Here is a 27,759-nt window from a genome sequence, read left to right as displayed (position 1 = left end):
AATAGAAGATGCACTGAAGAGATCGCAACTAATGAGCCGAAAGTAATCCAAGAGAGAGGTGATACCGAGCTCTCAGCTGCCATTCTTGGGAGGAATCACACAGCTTAAAAGTGGCCACAAAATTCCTGTGTTGTTTTAAAATCATTTTCCCGTGAATAGGCAGCACGGCGGCAGAATACACCTGGTACTTTGACGATAAATCACATCAGTCAACTTTTTGTAAAAAAAAAAAAAAAAAAAAAAAAAAAACACTCAGTGATAATCTATTGCACCTCCTAGCATTGTGCGCCCCCAGGCCCGGGCGTATTGGTAAATAGAGGCCTGAAAATCTAGAATCTCCCATCTAATGGGGCTTTTTTCTTTTTTTCTATACTGAAAAAAAAAACAGGTAGGTCCCATAGAAAAAAACAGGTAATTAAGAAAAAAAAACGATTTAAGAACTTCAAAACGAGCTTAAAAACTCTCAAAAAACTTTCTTAAGGCATAAAAACTTTCAAAAACGCCAACAATCCTCAAACTTGAAACTATTAGTGAATAGTGATAGAGATGTTTTTCCCGTGCTAAGTTTCCATCAAGTATGATAATCAACGGTATCTGTATGATAGCAGATATAAAAAGCACCAATAAGACCTATTTCAACAATTTTAAAATTGACAATTGACCTTGAAAATTAACAATACCAATATGTCAATGTCAATATGTCTGAAAGCGGTAAAATGAGCAAAAATATCTACTTTTAGCTTGGCATGACTGATATGAACTGATCACTTAATATAAGCCGGAGAAAAAAGGAATTGCAAGTCTTTGGAATGACGGAATTTATCAGGGATGAGATGGTTTTAATAGACCCATGTGACAGGTACCCATTGGTGTTGGTTACTAAGCGCTTCAAGAGCTTCCAAAATATGATTGAACGTTATATCTGGGTCTTCATTCACTATTACCATATCAAAATACTTTTCGAATGAACGCTGCATACGTGCAGACTCCTCAAGTGCATGCTTGAAATCCTCCTCCTAAAAAAAGAAAACACGCTAAAAAATTAATTTAAGGTAGCATTTGTACACAAATCACATTTAATCTAAAACATCTTAAGAGGTATACATGATTTCAGCCAGAATCTGTTTTGGGTTTTGGAATCCATATTGGATTCCATATTGGAATCAGTTGTGGGTCAGGAATTTGACCTGTTTCTGTGGATGCTTGAATTATGCAGGGATATCTTAGTTTTGACCAGATTTTTGAGGAAACTGAATTTCAGAAAGAGGGAGGAGGAGGCTGGGGTCGGAGGGAAGTAAACTGAGGTCTGGGAAAGGCAGCTGCCCCCCCTGCTCCACTAGCACCCTGCCCCACACACTTTCTCACTAGCACAGGCTTGCTGGCCTTAGAACTGAATTGCATCCTCAATGTGTCGACTGTATAACTGTAGGACTTTTTTTTTCTTTTTCTTAGCAAAATAGCCGAGTTTTACTTATTCCTCAACTTAATTTACAATGGACCAGGCAACTGCAGTAGTGGATCCAAATACGAAGGCCTTAGAATCTCTAAGCTTAGAACTGAAGCCTTGGAGACAAAATCATTTTTGCACTGTCTTACGGCTAAACTAGGCCTCCCTTGTCAAACACTGATCTTTATCATATAGCATAAGATACTAAGTATTTTTTCTCTCTTAAATTTAAAATTCATGTATGACAATTTAGATTCAATCAAGATGGTAAAGCTTCATTATTGTACCATTAGAAAGATAGAGAGAGGAACGTAAAAGCAAAAAAGAAAAAGAACTGGCTATAAAGCCAACGCACCAATGACTTAAGATGTCATAAGATCAAGGGTCGGGCAAAGGAGGAAAGACCCTTTACTCGCCTTTCAAAAATTAATGTTGCCAATGCATTTCATCCTTCTCAAGGAATTCAAAAATCTTAGAGGGGGGGGAGGGGTTCAGCCCTCCCCCCGAAATGTTTATCCGACTCGTAAAAAACGTAAAAAAATGAATATAAGCAAATATTTTATATTTTAACCCCCCCCCCCCCGGCTCCAAAAAAAATCCCTCCAAAAAATCCTGGATACGGCCCTACGTAACACTTGATTCTTATATCTCGAAAACTATCTTCATCAACCCCCTATCATTAAATTATAGCCAAGCTAAGGTATCCAAGCTAATCAATTGATCGATATATTTTTCCGAATATGACCAATATTATTGGTTAAAGTAATTAAAATAATGAGAGTGGTGTTTTACTGTAGCTTCAGCTATGAGTACATCAGGTGACATTACCCTCTAACGATGAATCAACTGTTTCTTTACTGGCCGTCATCTACCTTGTTTGAATTTGGTAACAGAACTAAAGGCAAAGGTAACTGAGAATTGGAAACTTTAAGAATTAGATCTTCGACAATTTAAGATACGAAAATAAAGACGATAACCTATTAGTGTCATTGTTAGTTTAGCGTCAGGAGACTTTCTAGTAGGTCAAGTGAGCTAGTTGACTTTAAGCCGGTACACAATCTGGGGATAAAATTCCCCTTCCTTTATCCTCCTTTGCATTTTAAAATGCCTAAAAAGACAAATATACAGCAGTTTTGGACGGAGGTCACCGAAGGTGATTTTTTTTTTGCTGCTTTCAATTAACTATGCTAAAGATGATACTCCATTTCTGCTGCATATTTGTCATTTTGAAAGACAAGCTCACGTTAACTTTCACCTTTGTAGCAGTTAAACATGTACTATTTAAAATTTTTTGAGAAAACCCGATACAACCCTTTGTGAGTATGCATTAATGCAATCGAATATCAAATTTAATTTGAGCAGAAAGCATGACGTAAATCAGTTGAAATTACTGTATGGCACCAAAGGAGGAGAACATGGAATCATCGGCAAACCAAATGAGAAACAAGAAGAATTTAGCAAAACACTCGGAGCAAAAATCTATATCCTGCTAATGCTACTATATACTCCAACTGATACTCCTCTTCCATTCCAACCTATTCAAATCCTCCCTTTACACCCTTCCAAGAAGTTCATTTCCCTTAAATCTTTCCTTGCAGCATCCTTCCACCTCTTTCGAGGACGACCTACTTTTCGTTTGGCCCAAGACGGTTGCTCGATAAAGACAATCTTGGGCAATTTATTATCCTTCTTTCACAGAGCGTGTCCTAGCCATCTCAACCTTTCTCTTATTATAGCCTTGAAAGTGGGATACATCCACATTTTCCGTAGACAGAACGAAAAAGCTACTTACTAAGTAACAGGTAAAATATAATTAAACAGAAAATTAAAAGGAATATACGACTGTTATAAAATTTCAAAGTCTAGAAAAAAAAGATGCAGTTTTAATACTTTAAATAAACAAGTAAAAAGATCCAACACATACGACAAGAGTAACGCACCCCTTGACACGAGAGGGAGTCTATTTCTTTAGATACCAGAATTCTTTGTGTTTATCAAGGTTTTAAACTTTAAAAGTTTCCTTAGGGGGAAAAACTGAGTTTTCCAAAACTTCCAAAAGTTTTTTTTTTACAATATCGATATCGTTATCGTATACAATATCAATATCGTTTACAATTAACTTGAAAAATAGAGAGACGTAAGCTAAGGTTAAAAGTTGGCATAAAGAGAGAGAGAAAGAGAGTTAGAGAGGGATAAAGACAGAGTGAGTGTGTGTGTGTCTGAGAGAGAGAGAGGTGGGGGGAAGGGAAGATATAGATGGGAATTACCTCATAAAGAGACGCAAGAGATTCAAGGGTTCTAGCCCTTCTTGTTGAGATTCTCATAGAGCTGGCACGCTCAAAGTTGACATCAATCCCAGCAGCTCTACTACCATAATGTGACGGGTTGTTGTCATACATATATCTGACCAACTCCATTCCTGGTGCCGCAATAAAAATGACATATGGCATAAATTCTGGTGAATTGTGAAGAGCCTTCAGAGCCTGAAATCATAATACTTTTTGTTAATGTTCGTTTTAAGACTTTTTTTAATGTGTTTCAACACACAACAAATGGCTAATGCACAGCTAGAGCTCATCAGATATATTAACAGGTTTTGAGGAATTTTTTTAAATTCATCAATTTAACTAGCCTTATTAACTTTACTAACCTTAATTTAAAGGAAGCATTAGATCGGTTTGGCTAAGCAACTCTCTCAGACTCCATGACTCCAAGCGGAAGTGAGGCACGGAACAAAGCAGTTTTGAGTTATTTCCCAAGTGTTCTCTTAAATAATAAGAGGAATAGGTATGTCTTTATGCTTGTCTCATCACCTTAACAACCCATGGAAAAATTAGAGTAAGCTCCAAAGAAAGAGGGGAGTAGATGTACTTGTAGAGGACAAATAAATCACGATTTTTTTTCACGATCCATTGAATTACTTAACTGTTGAAATTCGATGAACAGGTCCCTCAAACGGTACTTGGTTGCTATCATTGCATACCTGAAACTCCATAGCTAAAATGAGCACAAAATCTATATGTGTACACAGGTACAAAGCTTGAGGTAGAGGGCATGCCAAAAAGATGAAAAAGTACATTTTTTGCCAAAGTTTTTCAAGGAGGGGAAACGGGGGTCTTTGCCTCTGTATGCACGTAGAACTTTCCATAGTTTTACGATTCTCTTAACCCCTATTATTCATTATGTGGTTTTGTTGTATGATTCATTGTTGATGTGAATCTTATTAAAAAACTATATTTCTTTTTACAATACTGCGCTTGTGTGTGAAACGACTGTTTGTTTTTCGATAGCAGGTTCCACGGTGCTGTTAAACGACTAGCCCACGAAAGTCTTTTTTTTTCTTTTTTATTATTCAAATAATGTTTATATAACATCGATGTCAATAACCAGGGCACATGCTGACTGTACAAAATCAAAAAGAAAAATCCAGCAAAAGCAAAATAGTCTTTAGCCATTAGAGTTTGAAAAGACGTGTAGAAAAAAGAACATATCTAGCAATATAGCAGACGTCACAAATCGATACAGCAAGATCTATTAGTATAGTCCTTTTTTTCTTATTGTTCTTCAAATTAGCATTTAAATTAGGCCGTCAGCGACGGCCACTGCTAGTTGTCCAAAATCAACACAAATTTTCGGCATAAAAAATAAGACTTAGCCATTACAAGTTGAAGCTACAATACGAACTGATAGCAAGTAGTGTATTTTGACCAGGTATAGAAAAAAAAGAAGATATCTAGTGATTTGGCAGACGTCATAAATCGATACAGCAAGTGCTATTACCAGAAAATGATGTGCCATATTTTTCGCAGGGAATTAATTTTAAATTTAAATGACCGAGCTGAATATTTGATAGCTTTTAAACAACAGTTTTAACAGAAAGTAGTAGATTTCAGACTTACAGTAGGGCTGCAATCAATAATGCACATTTTCCCGTTCCGTATAACATCCCGTATCGAATCCAGTTTGGTCCCATAAAGATGGCCGTTATATTCACCATATTCAAGAAATTCATTATTTTGGATTTCGGTTTCCATATCTTCTTTAGTAGTAAACCAATATCCCATTCCTTGCTCTTCAAGCTCTCTCATTGGTCGTGATGTATCTATATAACAAAACAAAAGTATTTTCTATGAAATATTTTTTTTCTGAACGGTATTAGCCTATAATGAGCATGCAACTGAAAGTTCTTAAGCCGAACTGGCCAGACATGACAATAAACAATCAAGAGAGATAAAACTCTAAAAAAGAAAACTTCAAACGAGACGACGGCCAGTAGAATTAAAAGACTAAAACAACGCGGATATTTCGCCTGTATAAAACAAGGCGTCTTCAGCACAAGATAGAAAATTAAAAGAAAACTAATCTAAAAACAAATAAAACAAATAAAAACCACCACCAAATATAATAAATACAATTGTCGCTACTTATCCACGTAGGGAAAAGCAGCTATGCGAGTTACTTCAATGAGAATCAAAGAGCAACTGAGGAAAATTTATGAAAATTGAAACTTAGTTAATTATTCTGTTGCGAAATAATCCTTTTGTAAGCTAACATTGAAGCAACTCTTTTTGGCCTAGTGGGTAATCTTGTCCCCTGGTGATTGTGTAAAATTTTAATTCCCCCATCGACTATTGGTTCATTTTTTAAAAGAATATCATAAATTGGGTCAATATCGTCTCGTTTGAAGTTTTCTTTTTTAGAGTTTTATCTCTCTTGATTGTTTATTAGCATGCAACTGACCTATTTAACGCAGAGTTACGCCCATTTATATATATATATATATATATATATATATATATATATATATATATATATATATATATATATATATATATATATATCTTTATAAGAGAGCAATAATTGGTGTATGTATGTATTTATTTTTCTTGAAAACGTCTCCAGTTTTTTTTGGGGAAAATTTGCATCCTGAGATATTCTGGCCTAAAAAAAAACCATCTAGATAGGTCAAAGGTTTAAGAAAATTCGCTAAGAGGCTTAATTTTGCAGAAAAAATATTTATATCAGCGACGTCATTTTTATATACATCAATATTGCAATGGTGTTGTTTGATCGCTCATCCCTAAGTTGCAGACATTTTAGGCTACTCCCCCATATTTCAAGTAAACGCACAGGTATCATTCGCCAAAATAAAGCGTGTCTGATGAATCTTCCACCTTCATTCCAATCTATTCAGAGTTTTATCCTCTGCTTACATGTAATTTCCAAATCATCTTACACTGTCTTCCATAATAAACCGATGCAGTAGGACTAAACTACATAGAGTAAATCCTACATCACTTTTGGATTTCAATAGCAAAGATATTAAGCGCTTTAAAGACAAAACTGACCAGTTCAACTTCTTAAATTGCTGGATATTTTAGCTTCAAAGCACCCTTCTTACTTACATTTTTATATAATAACAAGGAAATTTCTTAAAAATAAAAATTAATACTGAATGATTCAATAAGAACCTTTTACTACTGAAAGCTAAATGGTCTTTTTAGAAGCCAATTCAGTACAAACCAACAGCCGGAAAATTTAAATATTGGTTCAACCAGAAACGAACCTTCCTTTTTATTTGATAGGCCCATATAGGCCTATGAACAGTTCAGATGATGTATTAATGTATGCATTAATGCTATTTTCACCAGGAAAATACTCCTAATCTTTGAAATAAGATATTGGTGATAAAACCCGTAAGAACCCCTATTTTTGATTCACTCAAAACTTGCAAATGTGGTTTCAAGTTTAACTTCAACTGGCACAGTTTAGTTTAATTTTTCCTATTTTTTTTTAATAAATAAGAATTTTACCAATCATATTTCTGACATTTCAAATAAAATTTGACTTTTTTTTTGTAGAATTCTATTTTGACATTTCGAAAATTACTCGTTAATTGTTTTTGTTTCTTATTTGCTTTTAAAGAACACTTTTAGCTCACAATTTCCGCTTAGTTAAAAAGCAAAAAATAAAAAGAGCAAAAGAAGAAAATAAAATATCGATGGTACCCTAAGTCAGGCACGTATATAAGGAGGGAGGGATTTACCAGCATCCTCTTTGTCGTAGACAATTTTGTCAGTTCGCTGCTTTTTGATAAAGTACCCCCCCCCTAAATAGACTTCTATCTAAGTACTTGTTATGAGTCTCTGTTGTTTTTTCTGTACTAAACTCAGTTTAATGGAAGAAAGTGATGAGAAAACTTTCATAAAACCATACCTTCCCCCCCCTAGACTGATGTGTTCAAAATTGAAATCGGAAATGTGGAAATGAACTTCTGATTTTTTTTTTGTTTTTTTTTTCACATCGTCCTTAGTTTGATATTCAGTATCAAGAAGAAACCTGTGAATGTCACACTTTTGTCATGAGCAACTAAGTGATACATTTTTATACAACATACCTTGCCAATTAAATGCAGTTGCAGATACATAATCCCATATATTAAGAAAAAGTGACCAGTTAGGATTGGCACATCAATTGTTTTATGTAGTTATAGCTCAAAAAGTGCTAAAAAAAATTTTATGAACTATTTATCAAAGTGAAGCCACATTATTCAAACGCAGACTTTTTTTTTAGATATTTTTTTTCTGTTTTAGACCTGGAAAGAATAAAATAAAACTCACATAAAATCTTAAAAACCCTATTTTCAATCTGCTGTAAAACTAAAAAAAAAACATAAGCCCCTTAATGAATACTACTCAGTCTATTTGTACTAAAATAAATCTTTGCCAAGACTTTCCGAATTTCCCCAACCTAGGAGAATCTTTAAGCTCCTCTCTTATTGTGCTACTGCTTAAAAAATCTACAAAATCCACAACTTTACTTACAAGGCATTGTCGTTCCAAACCTGTCAGGATCGCTATTGAGCAAACGATTTTTAATGGTTCTTTTTCCAATACCTTCTGTACCAATGAGAACAAGGGTTTTCCTTCGAAAGGGTGGCATTCGCGTAACTTCCTCATATAGTATCAATTCAGCTTTGTCCAAATCGGCAGCTTGTTTCAACCTATACAGAATTTTTTTCTTCTTTTTTGAGGTCTATATAAAAACAAAGGCTAGATTACACATTTTAGGTCTTTAAAAAAAAAAAAAAAAAAAAAAAAAAAAAAAAAAAAAAAAAAAAAAAAAAAAAAAAAAAAAAAAAACGCAGAAACAAAAGAGATTCAGTAAAACTATAGAAAAGAAACCGTCATCTGGCCTGGAGTCAAATTGGTACACTATCACGCTTTTACAACACATAGCGAAATTCCCCTGACAAGACACACATATTGTGCCTCTTTCGATATTTGATGGCTACATAGAAATAATCCTACGAAGCCGACAGGGCTGCATAAAATTTAAATTATGAAAGAAAAATGCCGAGCCATTTGCATTCTGTCAGTTTCATATTTGAATATCCAAACCGACAGTTTCAAGTTCCAATTCTGTAATGTTGTAACAAGGATTTATCTAGAGTTATTTACCAGCTGATGTAAACGCTCGTTTGTTTTTTGCGCAGCTGACATACAGCATCGAAAGATAGAACGACATCATTAAAGTGCCAGTGGGACTCTAGGGTACAGAAACACACATAAGAGAGTACCCCCTCCATAACCTAGATATTCTTCCGCTTTTTAATACACTTTCCCGTTGTTTTGTATATTTGCCAATGCTTTTCTGTTTTCATATTGCCCCCCCCCCCCTAAAAAAAAACACCTGGAAAATAGGAAGACTTTGTTTATTGCAACAGAAATGAAAGAGGAGCTTATCCTACAACTATACTGAATTTCAGAAGAACGGGTATTAAGTGGATTTCTGCCCCTAGAACAAACTGTCTTTGCTTATCACCCAAGTTCCAGTAAAAGGAATCTTTTTAAGACAGCGCTAAATTTTGGCTAGGAAACAAGATTTTCGTTTTTTGTATAAGAAAAATATGGTTAATTATACAAGGAAGTGAAAGAAACGAACTTTTTTAATAGGGAATATAGAATTCTACAATGACAGGGATTATTTAACTTTCAAGCCTTAGGATAAACGGATGACGTGACAGTACAGATTGAACTGTTTCTAGACAAATTTTTGAACGACAGTGAAGAAATATGGTTGAAAACAGAACTTGAAATTTTAAGTTTCAATTATCTCACTTTTTTCAGCTGTAGTTTATATATCTCTTTCAAAATTGAGAGCTAGTACCTCCTTTTGGCATGACATCCACAGATGAAACAAAAAGAATTTGTCAAACAAAAAACACGTTTTTCCTTAACCAGCATTGTCAAAAGCATTAACACTTCACTAAGACGTTGACTTAGAAAAAAAAAATCCCAGCGGAGCTGATGATCTGGATTGGCTCTCTTGATTTTGTTATATCAGTGTATTTTTCCCACCCTTTGGATGAGTTTTTTACGTCTTGGCAGGGCTGTGGAGTCAAATTTTTAGTGAATTTTCGATAAATGGAGTGAGAGTCGGGGTTGGAGTCAGTTATAACTCACAAAATCTAGTTAAATGAAGCTTTAAAACATGGCTGGGGAGTCGGAGTTTTATTTGTGCTGAATGGATTTGGAGCTGGAGTCAGTATACTGAAAATATCAGCAGTCAGAATCGGCTATAACTTATAACCGACTCCCCAGCCCTGCTTCTTGGAGAGGCTATGGAGCTGGTGTTGTCATTTTGTTTGGTATATCAAATAAACCTCCCTCATATAATGAATCACCATCACTATCACAATTTTGAAATGCAGAAAAATTCGAACTTTCGAACACAACTAGTCCAATGAACTAATGCTAATTTGTTCAATTAATAACAACATAGCCAAACTCAGAGTTACTGGAAGATACTGGGAATACCAATTTGGCACGCTGTGGGAGAATTTTTAAAATCTTATCTCATTTCTTTGCTTCACGGAATCTTAGGTTATAAATTTCGAGGACCTTTTTTATATACAAATATTTCCTTTTCAACGCAAACCCGCAAAATACAGAAATGAATAATAATAATGAAACAAATAATTTCTGCTTTATCCTCTCTTTTCCTCTTCACTAAATTTCTATTCGTATTTTATACAGTATAACCATTTCTGACACATTCAAATAGTGAATAAAAGAAGAGAATGAACAAAACTCAAAGCTAATAGCTTTCAAACTGCCTTTCTACCAATGAAACAAAGAAAAAAGAAAAGCAGGTCGAGAATAAATATTTCCATAAGTATAACTCATAAAGGTTTGAGATGATTTCCACTACATTTGCGAGATGAATGTTCAACACAGCTTGAGCCAAACTAAAATGGTTAAACAACTAAGACAGAACCTGTATAAATGGAGCAAACTCTAAACTAAGCATTTAAAGATTCCGATAATTTCTTCTTAGCCACTCAGCTAAAACATTACTTGTCGTAAGACAAATTATTTGTTTTGTGGATGTTAAATGACGCTAAATACATTTACTGACTCCCTGAGGACTTACTCCCTGATTTTCACAATCCCATTAGACTCCAACTCCCCCGGTCAGCCTCCTTAGCAATCCCAACTTACTCTCAGATCCATGCTGTTACAGAGAGTTTCGTAAAAGTTTTATCCCCTTTATTCTGGAACACCTTAATAATAATTCGTGATTATGTACTTGCCAAATTCCCCTTTTCCTCTATTGCCGTTTTTTTTTTATTTACTGCAATGTTTTTGTAATCTAATTGTTAAGTTTACTGATTTGCCCTTTATCTTTGATGATTTTGCTTTTTTAATTTCTTTTTAATTTTAAGTGTTTGACTTAATGTACTGTTTTGATTTTTTTTTTTTCTTAGCTTTTACTGACATATAAAGCGAATTCGGCTCTATAGAGCTTGTGATAGTCTTTTGAAAATAAATATTATCTTATCTTATTTACTGTCATATTAAACTTATATTTTCTGAAGAAAGTTGTCAAGGGAAAGAACGGGCACATTTGGAAGATAGTATTATATTTCAATTCCACAGATTGAAAAAAGATTATCTGTTCACAGCTATTTCTTTAGTTTCCTTTAAGTAGTAAAAAAAGGGGAGAATTACCCTTGTTCCACAGAGACCAACTTTATGAACAAAGTCTGCATCGGGAGCTACAAAAGCCTTCCTTCTTTCTTCAAGCTCTTGAGAGGGAATTAAACCGGCAGGTCCTGCCCAACCAACTTTTTTGGCCTGCCACCAATTCGGATCACTCCGATTCAATATCTAAAATGAAAAAAATAGCTCGACAAAGGTAATTCTTGCCATTGAGGCATTTGCCTGATATACATTAACAATAAAGTAGATAGTGAGGCAAAAAGAAGCTATTCGCCTCTTTTTCTCTTCAAAGATCCACTTTATATACTTTAAAAGGAAAAGAGAAAGAAACTTTATATACTGGTCCTGCCCGGCCAAGTTTTAAGCTTGCCGTCAATTAGGACCACTCTAACTCAATATACAAAATGAGAAAAATTACCTGATAACAAAAAAGCAAGTAACGGAGTAAAAAAAGACTATTTACTTCTTTTTCTCTAGAAACCAACTATATAAACTTTTGAGAGGAGAAAAAGAAAAGACAAAGAAATAAGACTTCCAATCGGTCCTGCATTTTTAGCTAGCCGTCAATTAGGGTCACTCCGATTCAATTTAGAAAATGAGAAAAATTACTTGACAACAAGATTTTTGCCATACGAGAAATTTGCCTGACTTTTCAATAGGCCTACATAAAGAAAATTAAATAGCGAAGTAAAAGACGAAAATAAAAGTGAACTATTTACTTCTTTTTTTTTTCTCTAGGCACCAGCTTTGTGGGCTTTTAGAAGGAGAAAAAGAAAATACAAAGAAAAAAAAAACGGTCGAACTGACAGTGGTTGGCCAAATATTTTAGTTGCCACTTGTCTGGCCACGCCAGACATCTAATTTATTACTCAAAAATGGAGTGTGTTACTTGATACATTTGCCTTGTTTTTCAAGGCATTATGGTACACTTACTAAATGACATATATGGAAAAAAAGATAAAGAAAGAAAAAAAAAAACATTGTGACATTATTTGCCTTTTTTGCATTTTCAGCCAATTTACCCGTCCCCTTTCCCTCTAAATTTTAATGCATGGTCACAACAATTACGAGCCCTGAATTATTCAATTGTGTTATAGATCAGGTCATAGCTTGAACAGCCGATTTCTTGCCTTTTGGCTCCAATATGGAGATCGCATCCTGATCGATGCAGATGATCTGGCGCTCAGTGTGGACTCCACACAATAGGTGATAGAAGCTCTAAATGTCCTGTAGGAAGAAGCGGCAAAAAGGTGGGCTTAAAATAAAATGGCAACCTAAAGATAATGGAAGTGAAATAGCTGGCTTGGTTGCAGCCCCAGACTTTATTACAATTTGTGGAACCTATATTGAAGTTGTCTCTAATTTCACCTATCTTAATTCCATGATTTCAAAAGACGGTTCCGTGGAAGCAGATTTGGGTAGCCAAATAACGAAGGCGTCAGAAGACTCAATGCCGTTTAGATTTCCAATATTTCTAGGTATGCGACCATGCGTTTTGAGCTCAGTTCTGCTCTACGCGGCCGAGACATGGCACCCCTAATCCACCATCTAGAGTGTGATAAATGTTCTTCAAACGAAAAAACTCCATCGGATCAAAGTTTCGATGAGACGATTTCTAAGCAAAGAGAGGATCCTTGCCTTTACTCACGAAGTGCCATTTTCAACTCAAATTGCCCAGAAAATCCTCAGTTGGCTCGGGCACCTCCAGATGCCCCATCATAAATTACGTGGGACTTTGACCGCATCTGGCATGGTTGGCCGTACCCAAGGGCAAGACCTCAGACAATGTAGGAGGACAGCATAAGGAAGTTCCTAAAATTTTTCCAACATTACCATTGATAAGATCCACCCGTAGTAGCATATTGGTCTATCTGGAGGAGCAAGGTTGCGACGCGCTCTACGCAGTCCATCATGCAGTAGGAGTCTGAATCCAAAATAAGATAGATAGATTTATTCACACGAAAACCCTATTGGGCTATAGTGACACACAACAAACAATAATAAAATACAACAACAAAATGTAAAATGACAAAAACACTAAAACTGACTATTCAAAATAAATCTTCACAATAACGAACTTTCGAATACTATTTATCTATATATATAAAAATAAGTTGTCTGTGTGTCGAGTGACGTCATGTTTTTGTGTCGACTGACGTCATGTTTGTTGATTGACGAAATTACACACCGGGACATCGGGACACAAATGACAACCAGGACATCTATATATATAAAAATAAGTTGTCTGTGTGTCGAGTCACGTCATGTTTGTGTGTCGACTGACGTCATGTTTGTTGATTGACGAAATTACACAACGGGACATCGGGACACAAATGACGACCGGGACACAGGGACATAGGGAATATAAATGACGACCGGGACACTCAAAGAGAAAGCGACCAGGAAACAAGGAATGTTCGATTAGCAATCACCATCAACAAAGCACCGGGACACAAATGACGACCGGGAAACAGGGAATATAAATGACGACCAGGACACTCAAAGAGAAATTACAGACCGGGACACCGGTACACAAATGACGACCGGGACACCGGGAATATAAATGACGACCGCGACACTCAAAGAGAAATTACAGACTGGGACACCGGGACACAGGGAAACAACAACAACGGGGACGCCGGGGGGCACAGGGGGATATATAATTGACCACAGGGACACAGGGAATGTTCGATTAGCAATCACCATCAACTAAGCTCAAGGGCAATCATTAGAATAATGAGGTATAGATCTGAATACAGATTGTTTTTCCCATGGACAATTATAAGTTGCATGTTCAAGAGTCGGATAATACACATAAAACTTATTCATACATATATAGATTATATATATATATATATAGTATATATATATATATATTTATATATATATATATATATATATATATATATATATATATATATATATATATATTTATATATATACATATATATATTATGATTCCTCGGCACGCTTTCTGTTCTTACTTTCTCTATCAGCCGCAAGCCTGTTTTCTTGCTGTTCTTGTGATTCCTCGGCACGCTTTCTTTTCTTACTTTCTCTTTCAGCCGCAAGCCTGTTTTCTTGCTGTTCTTGTGATTCCTCGGCACGCTTTCTTTTCTTACTTTCTCTATCAGCCGCAAGTTTTTTGGCATAGACTCTTTGAGCAGCTTCCATTTTAAAATTAAACATTTTTCCATCCACGATCTTCTTACAATTAAAAATTTGTCTTTTGAGCAGCTTCCTCGGCTGTTGCCATTGTAGGTTCTTCAGTCATTTTACAATTAAACCTTTTTCCGTCCACGATCTTCTTACAATTAAAAATTTGTCTTTGAACGATTTTCTTAAATACTTTTAATGACGTCATTATCATAACAAATATGACGACAACTAACTTCATGACGACATGACGTCACTCGACAGAACCACAGACAAACAACTTATTTTTATATATATAGATATCTATATATATAAAAATAAGTTGTCTGTGTGTCGAGTGACGTCATGTTTGTGTGTCGACTGACGTCATGTTTGTCGACTGACGAAATTACAGACCAGGACATTGGGACACAAACGACGACCGGGACACCGGGACACAGGGAATACATGAAAGTTCTTAAGCCGAACTGGCCAGACATGACAAAAAACAATCAAGAGAGATAAAACTCTACAAAAAGAAAACTTCAAACGGGACGACGGCCAGTAGAATTAAAAGACTAAAACAACCGCGTTGTTTTAGTCTTTTAATTCTACTGGCCGTCGTCTCGTTTGAAGTTTTCTTTTTGTAGAGTTTTATCTCTCTTGATTGTCTTTTGACAGGGAATATAAATGACGACCGGGACACTCAAAGAGAAAGCGACCGGGACGCGAGGAATGTTCGATCAGCAATCACCATCAACAAAGCACCGGGACACAAATGACGACCGGGACACCGGAACACAAATGACGACCGGGATAAAAATGACGACCGGGACACAGGGAATATAAATGACGACCGCGACACTCAAAGAGAAATTACAGACTGGGACACCGTGACACAAATGACGACCGGGACACAGGGGGATATATAAATGACGACGGGGACACAGGGAATGTTCGATTAGCAATCACCATCAACAAAGCTCAAGGGCAATCATTAGAATAATGAGGTATAGATCGGAATACAGATTGTTTTTTCCATGGACAATTATATGTTGCATGTTCAAGAGTCGGTAAACCTGACAATCTATTTATATGTACAGACAATGGGACAGCCAAGAATGTTATACATTCGCAAGTTTTACATAGTTAAAAATATATATATATCTATCTATATTCACAGGTGGGACACAGGGTCACAACTACAATGGCGCGTAACTAATATGGCGCGTAACGACTTACGCGCGGGGGGGGGGTGCGAAGCGCCCCCACCAACTAGGTGTTGGGGTGGCGCGAAGCGCCACCCCAACAGCTAGTATCTACATAAGTCTTACTTTTCAAAATTTCCAAAATCCAATCAATCTCAAGTCTCAATAATAATAATATTAAACAAGGAAATAATACATGCAGTTTATCTCCACGATTTAATGACCTAAAAAGTAAAACAAATGATAATAAAAGATGAAAAAAATATTGAAATATTAGGGCCAATATACTTTGTTAAACATTTGAAGGATCATACTTTGTAAAGTATCAAAACATCACAGAAGGTACCCACTTACTTGTAAGACATCACCTTTCGAAAAGCACAGCCCAATTTCAGCGCAAGGCAGGATTTTATCATCTTTGGGATTGTAGTCAAACAATGCTCTCATGTAGCTCTAAAAAAATATAATATTAAAAAAAATTCACAAACAGATGCCAAAGAATATATCTATAAAATCTAGACAGGCAATGTAGGCAAGAAGGAGAGGACCATAGGACCAATTCCACCTCTCCTCCAAAATCTTGAGACAGTCACAACTGTACCTAATACTTAATATATTTTCATATGGATTCGCCTATTTTTCGTGTTTTTAAAGTTGTGTTTCCCTTCTTCCCCAAAAAAACAAATCCAAAGACTCAGAAACTGAGTGTATGACCTTATAATAAAGCAAGTAGAAAAATTCTGCAATTTATTTTTATAAAATATATTTGAACTCATTTTTCTATGAAGTGGCAACATTCTTCAGTACCATAGTGTATAGCAGTAAAAGAAAATTAAGAATGAGGAGGAGACTAACAAAACATCAGCTATATATACAAATACCACAAAATTAGTGCTTCTTTTTTCCACCTTTTTCCACCAGTGCACTTTTTTCCACCAAGTGCTTCACTTAGGTACGATTTTTACTATAACCTTAATGATATTGCAAACTAAATTTCAACACCATTTGTTTAAAAGCAACAGAGCAGTATTTCTTCAAACAGTTTGTGACGAAATTAGCAACAAGAAGTTGTAGAAAAAAAAATTACCTTCATTTCAGATGGAAGAATATCGATACTGATAGATGTACAACTTGCTTGATTGTATATTTAAAATGGTGGGTAAGGTGGAAGTAATAAGTAGTTCAATAAAAAAAAGAAGAAAAATAGATCCTTGTGATTTTTTTTGGTGGGCTGCTTTAGCCCTCTATACCATGTCAAATTCCACCATAAAACTGCAAAGCAAATTTGGATTATTGGGTTTTGGAAGAACAGATAAGATCTTATGCAGGTTAGCAGGTTCTGACATTTCTATATTGAAAAAGAAAGAAGATTTGTTAGTTGGTGATGTATAAAGCTAATTACTACTAGAGTTGCATGTTGCAACTAAAATAGGGAACATTAGACACCTCAAACAAGAGCATGGGGAGCTCTTGCTTAAAAGAAATTGTTTATTAAAATACAACAAATAAAGGTAATAAACTAAATTATAAAACCGATAGATCTAGTCAGTTTCGAGATAAATTAGTTTTGTCGACAAATTTTTCACTTACACTCCTCTTATACATCAATAGAATAAGAAGATGATTATTTAGAATCAATGCTTCCAGACATAAGTTACTGAACCAAGTGACTTCAATCATATGGCAGGTATATATCCTATTAATAAATAGCTTACCATAGAAAACCTACCACAGAATTGCTTGATTCTGGAGACAAACTGGACCCATTATTGACATGCCCATTTTGTTCAAGAAATGGTAAAATTTGAAGCTGAACTGAACTGGTTGACCTGGCAATTTCATTTTGAAGCTCTTCTGGTGTTTGAACATCTACTCCATTCACTTTACCAATTATGTCACCAATATGAACATTACCAAGTCGTTCTGCTGTTCCACCAGCCAATACACGGGACACAATAAGCTGGTTTGCTTCTTCCTTAACTGTTAGTCCCTGAAAATTTAATTATTGGTTAATATTATGATTATTTTTCAGTTTTTCATGTTTCCAACTTAAGGATTAAAATGCCAGATTCCAATTTATATTCCGAAATAGCATGAGGTGATCTAAGAGTTGACTTTGATTAAATTCAACATTATTATTTCATAGACTTGTGTTCAATTTAAAATCAAAGACTTGGATGCTTTTTGAACTAAGCTTTTGATTCAACAGCAATCTCTAAATAATATACTAGAAAGAATCCTTCTTGGAGAATATTCAAAAACTACACATCTGAAAATGGAATAAGAGAATAAATATACATAAGAGACATTGCTCATCTTTCTTTATTTTTGACTCTTTTAACTCTTATATTTGTGACTTTGACGTGAACAAATGCATGACGTGATGTGGAAAAAAGGCCATTTTGACAACCAGGTTAGACATAGTGTCTTTTTGTCTAGTTCGTTTAGTGATTAAGTTCAACACCCTCCTAACATTTCCCGACAGTTTCATCTTAAAACTCTTAGCTGTTTCTGAGAAATTGCAGATATGACTTTTTGACAACCTGCACTCACATAGTATATTTTGAATTAGTTCAACATCCTTCCCGAAATTACCCAAAAGTTTCAACTTCTAACTTTTAGCCTTTTGGACAACAAGCGTCAGACAAGCCACCTTTCCCAATAATTAAACCTATACGTGAAGAATGGGCAACTTGCATAATTTATTATCCTTGCCTCAGAGACTGTCTACGGGAGGGAGGTATGTTATCTCTAGAGGCATACATACTGGACCTTTTAACTATTTTGAACAAAAAAGCAACCTCAGAACTGAGATTGGGTATCGTTGGAAGTTAAAAGGATATGGCTAGATAAAAAAAACATGAAAGAGGGGTTGGTTACCCTAAGATCCAGCAGCACCAATTGGGGGAGGAGGGCATGTGGGCCTGTTGAAACATTACCACTCTTTACTTATGCAGTACTTTTGTACTGCCTACAATCTTGTTATTGCTGGCTTTGCTTATGGAGCTTGCTTATGGAGTCGTTTATTTTTAAATACAATTTGTTTCTTGCCCAATCAGTTTTGTGACAATTCAAATGGCACTGAAAAATAAATACCTTTATCTGTTTAATATTGTTTTATCCAGTCTTTGCATTACCATGTCGAATTGTTTTATTGAAGCATGCACCACTTAGTAAAATGGATTTGCCCAGCATTTGGAGAGAAAAATATGGTGCAACACTGCCTCTACCTAGGCAGTTCAATAGTGCTACCTAAGTAAAGAGTGAAGCTAATGCAGTGTTTTAATATTTTCCAGACTACTTTGTATGAAATAAGTGATTGTAGTAACTCTGGAGGGGGTTCACTTGATTAGAGGTTGAAAGTTATAGTTCCCTTTTCAAGATCTGAAAGTGATTCTTGGGTGTCCAACCCCCTCTACGCCCCATTTAGCTCCCCCTTGGCCACTAAAGACGTGACATCAAAATGTTGAGACAGCCATTTTGCTGTCTGGGAAATGTTACAGGGAACGCTAAATTAAATCGAAAGACCCTTTGTGGATCTGGGTTGTCAAAAGGACATATTTGAAATATCTGAGGAAAAGTTTAGGGCACTGAGTCAAGACTTTCAGGCAATGTTGAGGAAAATTTTGAGCAGGACGTTGAACTAAATCAAAAGACTCAAAATTTATTTGTTGAAATAGGCAAGCAGTTAAAACAAAATATAGCCCTAAAACAACCCTACAGAAGGCCAAAAACAATGCAGATTTTCAAACTCATTATTTAGAATAAAATTCCCCTTACCCATCAATCCAAAGTTCTATAGTAAACGAATTATTAAAATTTATTGCAAAATAAGGTGATAAACTGATTTTTTTTCTGTCTTTTTTTCAAATATTACTTTGACTAACCAATAAAAAAAAGAAAACAATTTCAATGAAAAGCAAACAGAAATAATTTACAGAAACTTGTTCAAAAAAGTAATTTTTCCAAAGTAAAAATAAAAAGCTACATAAGGAATGAAGTAAAATGATGATTCAAACTTTAAACAAACATAAATGAATGAGACCTAAATGAATAGAAATTACAATGAATAGTCAATTCAAACTTAACACAAACTAAAAATACCACAATGAAGAGCAAGGCACCCCCTCCCCCTCAACGTAGTGATGGATTTGGGAATGGGACTGCTTGTTTGGGTTGGCTGTGGGATAAAAGTCGTTCTTTGTAATTTTGCAAACAAGTTTGAAACAAAGTTTCAGTTACTTTATGTGGTCTCAATCAGATTTTACTGATAACACATACTACCTAAAAATATTTAATTGAATTTAGATTTATCAATGGAATCTGTCTGTATTACCACAAAAGCCAACTGGGAGGCAAAAATCTTCATTTCATAACAACAAAGAGGGGAAATTTAAAATCCCATCTTCTTTAGGTTATTGAAATGGTATTTCAGGATTGTTCTGTCACAACAAGGTGGAAAATATTTAATTTTAAAACTAATAACTGTTAAAAAAAAATTTCGAGTCTTTCTTTGGCACAGACGCAAAGAAATTGATATCTTTACTTTTTGTGCCTGTCACAAAATTTGGGTTTCCTTTTTTGTAAAGTGGGGTGGTTTTTAAAACATTGTTGTTTTTAAGGGATTTGTGTAATAGAAAGTAAATGTATGACTTTGACTTTTTTGACTTGACTTTGACTTTTATTAACAAAAATATGAACAGTTACAGATATAAATCACTATGCTAGGGGAAAATTTTTATGCTGCTAACACATAGCAATTAACTATACAAACATTCCTAAAGGCATTGTAAACTAACAACAACAATAATAATAATAATAATAAAAACTACATAAATATTTCTAGAAGCATCCTGGACTAATTATAATAATAATAATAAAAAAAAAGAAAGAAAACACAATCACCTTCTCTCAAACACCCCCAGGGTAAAAACCACCATCAAAATACAACTCCATCCACCCCAACCCCTTCAACCCGCTCCTCCCTCCAGACATATAACCCACTCATCCCCTCCCACCCCCCAAAAAAACTGAAAAAAACTATTCCCCAAAAAATACTCCTTTAACTTTTTATGGCACTTGGTATTAACCAAGTGACATATAGCAGTCGCCAATTCTGTCGGTCTGTCTGTCGGTCCTGGTTTTGCTACTTTAGGCACTTTCGGGTAAGCTAGGACGATGAAATTTGGCAAGCGTATCAGGGACCGGACCAGATTAAATTAGAAATAGTCGTTTTCCCGATTTGACTATCTGGGGGGGGGGGAGTGGAGGGCCGGTTAATTTGCAAAAAAATAGAAAAAATGAAGTATTTTTAACTTATGAGCGGGTGATTGGATCTTAATGAAATTTGATGTTTGGAATGATATTGTGTCTCAGAGCTCTTATTTTAAATCCCGACCGGATCTGATGACATTGGGGGGAGTTGGAGGGGGGATACCTAAAGTCCCAGTTTTGCTACTTTATGCACTTCCAGGTAAGCTAGGACAATGAAATTTGGCAAGCGTATCAGGGACGGGACCAGCTTAAATTAGAAATAGTCATTTTCTCAATTTGACCATCTGGGGGGGGGAGTGGGAGCCGGTTAATTCGGAAAAAATAGAAAAAATGAAGTATTTTTAACTTATGAGTGGGTGATTGGATCTTAATGAAATTTGATGTTTGGAATGATATTGTGTCTCAGAGCTCTTATTTTAAATCCCGACCGGATCTGATGACATTGGGGGGAGTTGGAGGGGGAAACCTAAAATCTTGGAAACACTTAGAGTGGAGGGATCGGGATGAAACTTGATGGGAAAAATAAGCGCAAGTCCCAGATACATGACTGACATAATCGGAACTGATTCGCTCTCTTTGGGGTAGTTGGAGGGGGGGGAGTAATTCTTAAAAATTAGAAAAAATGAGGTATTTTCAACTTACGAACGGGTGATCGGATCTCAATGAAATTTGATGTTTAGAAGGATATCGTGTCTTAGAGCTCTTATTTTAAATTCCGACCGGATCTGGTGACGGGGGCGGGAGTTGGGAGGGGGAAACCTAAAACTTGGAAAACACTTAGAGTGGAGGGATCAGGATGAAACATGGTGGGAAAAATAAACACAAGTCCTAGATAGATGATTGACATTCAAGTGCTGTTCTATATTAATCACTAATTTAGGAAAACAGTCTTCCTTTTCTCCTTCTGTCTCTCTTTTTTTCTTTTTCTTTTTTTTATGTGTGTTTGTGCTGTTGTATTGGTGATTTCTCTTTTCATAATAATTGTCGAGTAATGTTGCCATTTTGTTTTAGATCTTTTAATTCATTTATAATTTTGTTAGCAAAATGATCAGTATGATTGTGGGTTATAGTTGTATATGTAGTTTTGTTGTTTAGATGTGCATAAATTTTTGTCTCATAATCTGTCCTATCCATGACAACCAAAAAATTGCTTTTATCTGCTATAGTTATAATAATGGACTAGTCTTTGCAGAGATTAGATAGAATTCTTAGGTCATGCAAATTATCTGGTTTTATATTGGTGGCAGAATTAGCTTTTATTCATTATTATAAAGGGCATCAATTAGACTAGCTCTAACCCTAACTTTGCCTGGGTTGGAAATGGATGAATAAAATTTGTGCAAAGAAGACTCTAGAGGGAATTAAATCTGCCACAGGAACTTGTTTTGGAAGAAAAGAGAATTTTGTGCCTTTTTTGAGGGTTTGAATTTCCAATGGTTCAAGCATTCTAGAGGACAGACTAACCACAACTGGTCCAGGAATGAACCTTGGAGCATAAACAGGGTTATTCTTTGAATATTAATTTAATAGGTTTTCCAATTTTTTAATAAGTTGTTCCCTTGATAAGTGGAAATCATGACTAAGCAAATTTCTTTCCAATCTAGCAACCTGGTTAAAACGAGTAGAAGACAAAATTTCTAATAAAAACTTTTCTAGAGATTTCATTTCAGAGCAAATCTCATTTCAATGAATTGCTTGTTACATCACAATTTATTTGTCAGTCCTGGTTGAGCTTTGCTGAGGTAAGGATGCTGGGACTGTTTTGAAAAATTTTTCATTTTAGTTTTATTGAATTTATCCTGTTGCAAGTTTCCCACTGTCTTGAGAAATTCCTATTGTTCTTCTTGTTTTTGGTGTTTGTAAGTCAGTTTGATTTGGTTCACTCGCAGAGAGTCTTTCACATATATTATCTTACCTCTACCTTCATCCTCACTAAGGTTGCTGAAAGCCTTGTACCCATTCAACATAGTCTGATCATCAGCTAAATTTATACATGAATGTTTAAGTTTAACTTCACAAAATGCAATAATGTCTACTGTTTTAGTTACAAGGGTAGAGAGTTCTGTCATTTTATTAGGGAGTGAATCACAATTAGTAAAGAAGACAGAGAGACAGCTACCAGGCTCCAGAGGGCATTTGGGCTACATGTTGTCAATACAGAGTTGGCACTACAAAAACTTTTGTCACTTTAGCAATCAGTTAGATTAAGTTCAGGGCTTACATGACTAAATGAACCTTGAGTACTAGACAAACAAGAAACTGTTGAGGAGTAAGAAGTTGGTGTATACTTGCTAGAGTAGCCTAATAATGATATAGCATTAAAACAATTAACAAAGGTAGAAGGAGGCACAGACATTACTGGGACACTGGAGTGATTAGGGAAATTGCTCCACTGGCAAGTTTTTTTAATGATGGCATCCTTATGAACTATCAAATCTGCATCCTGTGGTGGCACAGTGGGTTTGACCTTAGCTTGGTAATACTGGACCCAGAGATCAAATCATGCTGCAGCAATGCACTGCAGGGCCAACGCAGGGACCTTAGTAGTCAAGAAGCATTGTTAATCTGATACAATACAAATATCAAATCTGCCTCTCCCATAGCTTTTCTGCATTGCAGCTCCTCAATGTTTCCAGCTATATAATGCCTTTAGGAAGATCTAAAAACTAAAATTTGCATTTATTACAAATGATGATTCTTTGGAATCACCTGAACAATCAAATGTGAAAACAGTGAGAGAACAGTCTGAACAAATTAGATCAACAACGAGTGAAGATCAACCTAGACTGTCAAATGAGACAAGACCAATATGGGCAGCTAAAGCAAAGGGCATTACTAAATTGTCTGAAAGAATCAAAACTCAAAATAAAGAAGAAAGAAAAATATGGTTATCTGTGTGGAAAAAATTACAAAGTACAATGTATGGCTTATAGAGGAATAGCAGCAACTTTATTGCCATTTGGACTAACAACACAAGACCTTCCTGTATAAGACCTGGTTCAAACAGAGGTTTTGAATTAGATCAAGTGGATGTTTCCCTACTTGAAAAAGCACCCATACTTCCCAGGTATGGCTTTAAAAATATGGATCAGTTGTTTTGGTCCATCACAAATCTAAACTTGCCATTTAGTGGGAAAATTTTAGTTACTGGAGATGATTTCCAACAGTGTTTACCAGTTCAACCCTGAAGCAACCACAGTGAAACACTCAATTTATTAATAAAAAAAAGTCATCTTTGCAAGAATTTCAAACATGTTTCCTTTGAGGAAAAAAGCAAACAGGAAGCATTTGCAAAGTTCATCCTTGAACAGGGTAATGGAAATGTTCCTAAAATGAACTTAATGAAATTGAATTGCCAGAAGACATAATTTCCAGTGGCAATTTAATTGAGGAAACATTTAGAGAATGTTTTGTCTAAGCAAAGTTTCCATTTAATGAAGGATCAAGTTATTTTAGCTTCAATCAACCAAGAATGACTTAAAAATAAAGAAAATATGATAGTTCTGCTTTTGCATAACTTAGATATTTCAGAATGGATGTGTAATGGGACCCACCTTATTGTTCCTGAATTATGTAACAATATAGTTAAGTAAATTGAGTAAGATGGCACTAGACCCTTAAGGTCAGAGCAAGCACTCACAATCTCCATTTTGTTGCTTTTCAGTCAGGAAGTGCAATGGGGGGTTGGAGACCAGCCATCCTGCACTTTCACACACCCTTCCTCTTTAACTTCCACAGATTTTTTCAGGTACCCATTTAGAGTTGAGTTGACTTTGGCTGAGCTTACAGTCATGTCAATGACCCAAATCCCAAACTGGATAACTGGCTATGCCTGGAATAAACCTGTGCCCCATGGACAAAGAATTCTCAAATTAACATGCCAACCACATAGCCAGTTGGCTTTTACAACATAATTAAGGTGAATACAATTACTGGGGAAAAGAAGTTCATATATCCTGTAACAGTTGATCCTAGTAAAGGTCAACTTGGATATACTGTTCAACAACATCAGTTTCCACTTTGACCTGCATTTGCTATGACTATATATAGGTTGCAAGGGCAAACCTTTGAATTTGTTGGTATCAACCTTAGTACTCCAGTTTTTAATCATGGAATTTTATATATTGCATTTTCACATGCGAAGAGACAACATAGCTTAAAAGTTCTTCTACCTGAAAATGAACAAAGAACATATAATGAAGTATAGAAGGAAGCCTTGACAACTACCAACAAACTCCTTATTGTTAGAGTGATATTTTTTTAAATTAATTAAACAATCAAAAATTATAATATACTAGTCCCAACTAAAATCCACCTCCTTGCCATACATTACTGTGGTGCTGCATGCCCCAGCAACACATGGGGTGTCAGCTAGTCAGTCAGCATGCAGACTGACCCATGTCACACATTGCTGTGGTGCTGTACACCCTAGCAGCCCATGATTTTTTAGGTTATTTTTTTTTATTTTTTTTTTCTTTTTATAGTTTTTTTTCTGTTTTTGCTTTGTTAGTTGTTTTTTTTTGTTTTTTTTTTAGTTTGAGTTGCGATTGTTGATTGCTTAAACAAAAACCACAGTAGATTTATTAGAACACAGAAGTAAAGAAGTACAGTAGATTAAAAGAGGTACAGACATATAAACAAACAGTATATTTATATATACATACATACATATATATATATATATATATATATATATATATATATATATATATATATATATATATATATATATATAAATATATTAAGCCTTTTTTGGAGCCTTGACATTGATAATTTCTTTCTATGTTTTTGGTATAAAAAGGGTTAACAGATTGGTTTCAAACTTATTATTTCACTATAAAATCCTATAGCCTAATCTGCAAGTAGCCTATTGATTTATCATAATTAAGTTGAATAAATAATTCAAAATAATTTCTCTATTATTCCATTTGACATGTTTCTTCCATCAGCTTTGATATTTTGTTTTATGTACAGGCCAAGGTGGAACAGCAGTTTTAAACCAGCCTAACAGAATAAGAAGAAAACATGGCAGATATGTTTTGATTTTTTTATTCAACTTAATCATGAAAAATTTGAATCATATTTCTGAATTATACAACTCCTACAAAATGGATTTATAATGTGGCCTAATAGGCAAGCAAATTTAAAACAAATGTTATAGCCTATTTATACATCCAAAAATATAGAATGAAATTTATCTTCAAGGGTATTAAAAGGGCTTAAAATTGAATTTGCAAGAAAAGCAATTACTACATAGAGAAATAGCATAAAAATGGCATCTAGTGGTATGTTCATTTTACTTGTAGGCCTAGGTCAATAATATGAACTGCTCAATATTTACCAGCCTATCCACTTCTTAAATTTTTGTTTGTCTAACTAAACCACCATACATTCTGAGAAATAAAATGCATAACTTGTAGAATTTTATTTGATTTATGGCCAATACTGAAACCTATTTGAACCTCTCCCATTTGTCAACAGAACATTTACGTCTATCAACAGACAAAAATTTTATGTAAGAATACTTACAAGTGGTTCTCCAACACTCTTTTTTAATACAACAGTTTTAACAGCAGAGTTTCCATTCATAATTTCTTTCTATTTTATCCTGTTTGGGTGCTAACTTATTTCACTCTTTTCTTTGATAAAAAACTACAAACGGGTGTAAAAAGCGACATCCATGAAATTAATTATGGCGCTTCAACATAATATTCATGCATCTATAATTTTAACATTAATTTAGAAATAATACGTCAATGATAGAAGCTTATAAATTATCCTAAAGGACGAGAAATTCCCCGACTTTAAATTTTTATATGATTTCCTGGAAGACCATTAAAAAAACAGCCAACTTTTTGCGACCTATTCTTTGGAAGCTATACTTAATAAACTGCTAGTTTAATTATTTGAAACATTTAATGTTAAGAAGGCTAAGTTGCTAGGACTAGGAATAAGCGAAGAACTGATGTTGGGAAAAGAGAAGATCGATAGAGTGCACAGCTCTTCTTATCTAATTAGTGGCCTGGGGACCTCACCCGCGCCACTCAGCGTGTCCCCAGGTAGCAATAGGGGTACGCCCCACAGAAATGTTGGGTACCTAAATAGGAAGCACGGACAAAGGGGGACCTTGTCCCTGGGATTCCGTAGTATAAATTGGGGCACCTCACCCGGGGCCATGAATACAGGTGGAAGGTCCCTCAGATGTGCACTCAACAGGGTCCACACGTCCCATGAGCTACAAACCTTCTCTTAGTAGTGGGTTAAATTAAATGGTGACTCGAACACCATCACGGGAGGATACTCTATAGGAGCAGCTGCAGCAGGGCGTAAGATCCAGATCTATGGACAACGGCCCCTGCAAAAGCTGCCTCAACCCTTTTTCTCAGTTGAGGAGCAGCACCCCTTGAAGAAATTATAGCCTAGTAGACGACACAGCATTCGCACGAGATTCTGATTAATGGATAATACTTTTGTTTCGGCGGGCGTTTTTGAGGTCTGTTTTGACGGGCGTTTTCGGACTTATAAACCACTTCCTAGCTGATTTATCTACTATGGGCTGACTCTTCGTAGTAGCATAATATTTGTAGACATGAATATATAATGAATCAGAGATAATAGGCTTGAGACTGTCTGTGCAGGATTTCGACTCTTGTTGATAGAAGAGCAACGGTAAGTGCTAAAAACCATGTTG

The 27,759-nt window shown here is 35.3% G+C and overlaps 1 protein-coding gene across 2 annotated transcripts; it reads right to left on the bottom strand.

The window, feature by feature from the left end:
- Positions 1-367: 367 nt before the first annotated feature.
- On the bottom strand, positions 368-26,714 carry LOC136032854 (protein PALS2-like). Of its 2 annotated transcripts, none has more exons than XM_065713264.1 (8): positions 26,598-26,714; positions 17,524-17,784; positions 16,149-16,247; positions 11,461-11,619; positions 8,272-8,482; positions 5,347-5,549; positions 3,715-3,930; positions 368-1,016 (listed from the first exon to the last, which is right to left on the bottom strand). In XM_065713264.1, exons 1-8 carry the CDS (start codon positions 26,655-26,657, stop codon positions 840-842), a joined length of 1,386 nt encoding a protein of 461 aa, XP_065569336.1. In that variant the 5' UTR covers positions 26,658-26,714; the 3' UTR covers positions 368-839. The 2 variants fall into 2 exon arrangements, with proteins under 2 accessions (XP_065569336.1, XP_065569337.1); XM_065713265.1 differs by having other exon boundaries at positions 1,001-1,034; positions 26,598-26,708.
- Between the last annotated feature and the right edge of the window lie 1,045 nt (positions 26,715-27,759).

Source organism: Artemia franciscana, chromosome 11, assembly GCF_032884065.1.
Source record: "Artemia franciscana chromosome 11, ASM3288406v1, whole genome shotgun sequence".
Taxonomy (NCBI): domain Eukaryota; kingdom Metazoa; phylum Arthropoda; class Branchiopoda; order Anostraca; family Artemiidae; genus Artemia; species Artemia franciscana.
The sequence above is the reverse complement of the archived record's forward strand: the minus strand, read 5'-3'. Positions and strand labels throughout refer to the sequence as shown.